The following is a 5,012-nucleotide window of genomic DNA, read 5'->3' as shown; positions in this document are numbered from 1 at the left end:
AGTCAAACCTTGGCAGTAGAATGAGTAACTTTCAACATTGGCCCATCAAAGAATGATATCTGTCAGTCTGTCTTTACCAGTCAGTCTGTTTTTGTGGAATCGATGTTTGTACTCAAACAAGAATTCTTTACTACTAACTGTTTAAAGTGTACAAAATTATTGAATGTAAAACATTATAGTACAACCTACTAGGTAACTACAGCCTTAATTATTTTTTATTTACCTTTAATGATTTTAGTGGGCTTTATTTTGTTATTTATCAGAGTATTTATACCAGAGGATGTCTATTCTGTCATTTAGCTGTAGTACATAGTATGTCAAATATAATTGTACTCATACTGTAGGACCTTTATAGTGTTAATGTAAATGTTACTAGGTAACTACTAAAATCTTCATTGTATTAAAATTTACATTTAATAATTGTTAGTGATTTTTCAAATAGTATAATTTATTACAGTCTCCATATTATCAGAACTTTACTTTGTAAATCTGTTGTACAACCAATTAAGCAACTACTACAACCTTTATTATATAAAATGTGCATTTGTCCAATTTTTTTTTTTCATATTATATGAATTATTAGTCTACCTATACAGTAGGACCTTTGATCTGTAATTTAGTTGTAGTAAGTACCGGATGTCAGAAGGTAAACACTACTAACATTTATTATAATGAAATTTCCACTTCTTAATTTGTAGGTGTTTTTTATGATCTATTATTGTACCCATACTGTAGGACTTTTGCTCTGCACTGCAGTTTTAGTAAGTAGTACAACCGACTAAGTATTTAAAATAAATTAAAATGTATTATTTATATTTAAAAAATAATAAAAATGTCCATTTCTCAATTTTTGTGATAAACTTTTTATAATTTATTACTGTACTTATACTATTGAACTTTTATTTTATAATGCAGTTGTAGAATATCGTACATCCTGTTAGACATTTACACCAACGTTTATTATATTAAATGTACATTTAATAATTTTAGTGATTTTTTACATAATATATACTGTCCTATGTGTTCTGGAACCAATGGTGGGGCATCTGGAATTTTTAGTGATTCATATTAAAGGTTCAGTTTACCAAAGAGTTGACTCCTTTTGCTGAAACGTCAAAATGCTCTTCGTTTAGTAGCATAACTGGTTTTAAAACCAAGTATCACTGAAGTTAAAGTTTACAAGCACTTTTAAGTTACATGTTTTTTTATTACAGTTAGAATTTTCATTTCTGCTCTATTTCTGTAACTAAATTATTGAAACTTGGTTCTTGTTTATGGTTGATTATACCGGTTATACCGGTATATCTTAAACCGGTTATTGTAGAAAGTTAAAATGTATAAAATGTAACTTTGTGGCATGCCTTAATTCCTTTGATTGATTAAGGCTGGTGACTTCTCTGTGCACACATAAACAGGGTTTGTATAATGGCACATTTTAAAATGTATGTTGAACAGTGGTCTCTCACCAAGGAACAATTTATGCAGATGTTCAAATTTACCAAAACAGGTTTAATATTCATTAAAACTGCTCAAACACAGATAATGATATCTACAGCCAAGCAAGATTTACATCATAGAAACTACAACAGAAAAAAAGAATACCAAGATAATAATACCAAGCAATAAATGAAAGGTTTTACAACATACAGTACACCAGGTGGAAATGTGTTACCTTTTAAATTACTGAAGACAAGATATCAAAGTAAACAATCTGGTATACCATTAAACAGAAAGGAATAAGGAAGCTACATCAGTATGTAAGGGTGTACTTCCAGGCCTTTTTGTATGATAATTCAAGATAACTTCACGTTGCGATGATTGTGGATCATGTGTTTCCTGACCTGACTGGACTGTGTGAAACATTTTCCACAAATTGAACAGCTAAAAGGCTTTTCTCCTGTGTGAATTCTTTCATGGTCCTTTAAGTGACCCTTTCGATTAAAACCTTTGCCACAAAATCTACATTGATATGGTCTCTCTGCTATATGAGTCCGCTGGTGGACCTCAAGCACTTGTGCATATGAATAACACTTCCCGCATTCACAGCGGTACGGTCTTGGACTCTCTTTTTCATGGACCACCAAGTGCTTATTTAGCTCGGCACGGTGTTGGAAAGGCTTTCCGCAAAATTCACAAAAACAAACTGATTCAGAAGTCTGACTTTGCAATGAATCATTTATCATTCGACACTTGGACGGAAGGTTTGGGCTGTGATTATCTTGAAGATCTTTCAAATGATTCTCAGTTGTTCCAATTTCAGTTTGTACCACAGGGGATGAGATTTCAGAGATGATCAGGGAATGACATGGTTCAGATTTTGTTGGCATTACTGGCTTATTATGAAAACAGTTGTTATCAATCCCATCACTTATAGGCTTTTCTGGAAAATCGCAACATGCAGTCACTGCAGAGGAAGAAGTGCATGCCGGTTGATTATTTAATGATAGCTGTGGTTTAATGTTCTGATGCATGGTTGAATCCTCCATCTTCACTTGTATACTTGAGGAATTTAATTCCAGGGCTCCATGGGTGATGTTCGGTAACTCCTGAGAAAATGCTTGAGTGGTTTGATCATCTGTAAGAAATGAAAAGATAATAAATATATAGTAATAAAATGTATAATAAAATAGTATATGCATACAGATAAAGACAGTAAAAATAGAATGTGTTGTTTTTCCCTTATTACATTCTTAATTAAACTCCACATCAACAGATCAGGAACACGCAGTTACATTAAGTTAATATATAACATAAAATTAAGCCATAACATTAAAACCACCTCCTTGTTACTACACCCACTGTCCATTTTATCAGCTCCACTTACCACTTTGTAGTTCTACAATTACTGACTGTAGTCCATCTGTTTCTCTGCATGCTTTGTTAGCCCCCTTTCATGCTGTTCTTCAATGGTCAGGACTCTCCCAGGACCACTACAGAGCAGGTATTATTTGGGTGGTGGATCATTCTCAGCACTGCAGTGACACTGACATGGTGGTGGTGTGTTAGTGTGTGTTGTGCTGGTATGAGTGGATCAGACACAGCAATGCTGCTGGAGTTTTTAAACACCTCACTTGTTTTATTAGGATTTTAACGTCATGTTTTACACTTTTGGTTACATACATGACAGGAACGGTAGTTCATCTTCACACAAGGTTCATCAGTTCACAAGGTTATATCGAACACAGTCATGGACAATTTTGTATTTCCAATTTACCTCTCCTGCATGTTTTTGGACTGTGGGAGGAAACCGGAGCTCCCGGAGTAAACCCACACAGACACAGAAAGAACATGCAAACTCCACACAGAAAGGACCTGGACCGCCCCACCTGGGGATCGAATCCAGGACCTTCTTGCTGTGAGGTGACAGTGCCAACCACTTAGCCACTGTGCCGCCCCACTGATGAAGGTCTAGAAGATGATCAACTCAAACAGAAGCAATAGATGAGTGATCGTCTCTGACTTTACATCTACAAGGTGGACCAACTAGGTAGGAGTGTCTAATAGAGTGGACAGTGAGTGGACACGGTATTTAAAAACTCCAGCAGCACTGCCGTGTCTGATCCACTCAAACCAGCACAGACTGTGGCGGTCCTGACCATTGAAGAACAGGGTGAAAGCAGGCTAACAAAGCATGCAGAGAAACAGATGGACTACAGTCAGTAAATGTAGAACTACAAAGTGCTTCTATATGGTAAGTGGAGCTGATAAAATGAACAGTCAGCGTAGAAACAAGGAGGTGGTTTTAATGTTATGGCTGATCAGTGTAGTCATAAATTCAATAACCTTAACTAAAGTATTGTTTTATTTCGTTTCCTGCCCTAACAAGCAATCAGACAAAATATTCCAGAAATCTTTATTCCACTGTCCTAAAACTGTGGTTGAGTATTTTTTTAAATTTATTTTAACATGTATAATTTATTTCCTCATCAGTAACTGATTTATCCCTAAAACAGTACGCATAATGTGTGAAATATACCCTTGACATCACCTAAGGGCAATTTAAAATAACCAATACATTTGCAGTAACTTTACCAGTAGAAAAGGCAAAATCCTTGACAGTAAGAGATGCTTAGGAAAGAACATAAAACCCTTCAGATGTGACAGTCACAAGCTCAATAAGTGTGACGGTTGAACATATTTATGGGAACACGTCTAAAGTCTGGGTGCAATGTTTAAATATTTTTTTTTTAAAAAGAGGTGGAAAGGCTGTTTCATGCAAATTTTAACTGAAGATGCTCCAAACATAAAAAATCACATATAAATAGCATATATAGATATACACTTGCTAGGTATATACTTAGTTGTAATAAAAGTGTATGAAATCCGAACAAATATTCGAAACACAGTGATTATTCGATATACAGAAGTGATTCAGCTTCACTGCTCACATACCTTGTGCATTATGGAAGTGTTGAGCCGTTAGCATTTTCCTCAGGTAAATATTTTCCTGTTTGGTGCACTCTGTTTGCTCCTGGTACTTAATAATAAGATCTCTGACTGCCTGAAATATTTCTCCTGCAACCGCCAACAACCGCTCAGTAAAAAGTGAGTTCAAAAACTCCACATCCTCCATTGTGCTTAAAGAATTCATCCCGAACAACAACAACTCCTTCCTCAATTCTATTTCGTGCTGGTAACAATATTCAGCTACACATTGCTGCCTCCCACTGCCAAGGATACAGCGTGTGTGTCGAAATATGGGTTCAGACTACAGCACATCACTTCAGCACTTTTTCTAAATTAGTGATGCAAATTTAGAAAAATTCTTTTTTTAACGAATATCGGCAGGTAACATTTTAACGTTGTGCTAGGAAGGGATGAATCTGAAAGCAAACGTGCACATTTTAGTATGATACCATTAGTTGGAACATGCTGCGCATGCGTATTAAAGGGGGTGTCAAATTTCTGTTCAGTTAAATATAATCAGAACACGATATGCGTTCGTTTATTCATTCATCCCTGGACACTCGCCCAGTGTTGCCGACTTAGCGACTTTGTCGCTATATTTAGCG

At 35.6% G+C, this 5,012-nt stretch overlaps 1 protein-coding gene across 1 annotated transcript; it reads right to left on the bottom strand.

The window, feature by feature from the left end:
• Positions 1–1,560: 1,560 nt before the first annotated feature.
• Positions 1,561–4,565, bottom strand: LOC134302028 (zinc finger protein 135-like). The gene is made up of 2 exons (XM_062987009.1): positions 4,393–4,565; positions 1,561–2,575 (listed from the first exon to the last, which is right to left on the bottom strand). Exons 1-2 carry the CDS (start codon positions 4,424–4,426, stop codon positions 1,794–1,796), a joined length of 816 nt encoding a protein of 271 aa, XP_062843079.1. The 5' UTR covers positions 4,427–4,565; the 3' UTR covers positions 1,561–1,793.
• Positions 4,566–5,012: the final 447 nt, after the last annotated feature.

The sequence above is a fragment of the Trichomycterus rosablanca genome, chromosome 24, assembly GCF_030014385.1.
Source record: "Trichomycterus rosablanca isolate fTriRos1 chromosome 24, fTriRos1.hap1, whole genome shotgun sequence".
NCBI classification, from domain to species: domain Eukaryota; kingdom Metazoa; phylum Chordata; class Actinopteri; order Siluriformes; family Trichomycteridae; genus Trichomycterus; species Trichomycterus rosablanca.
This window is presented reverse-complemented; position numbering and strand designations above follow the sequence as displayed.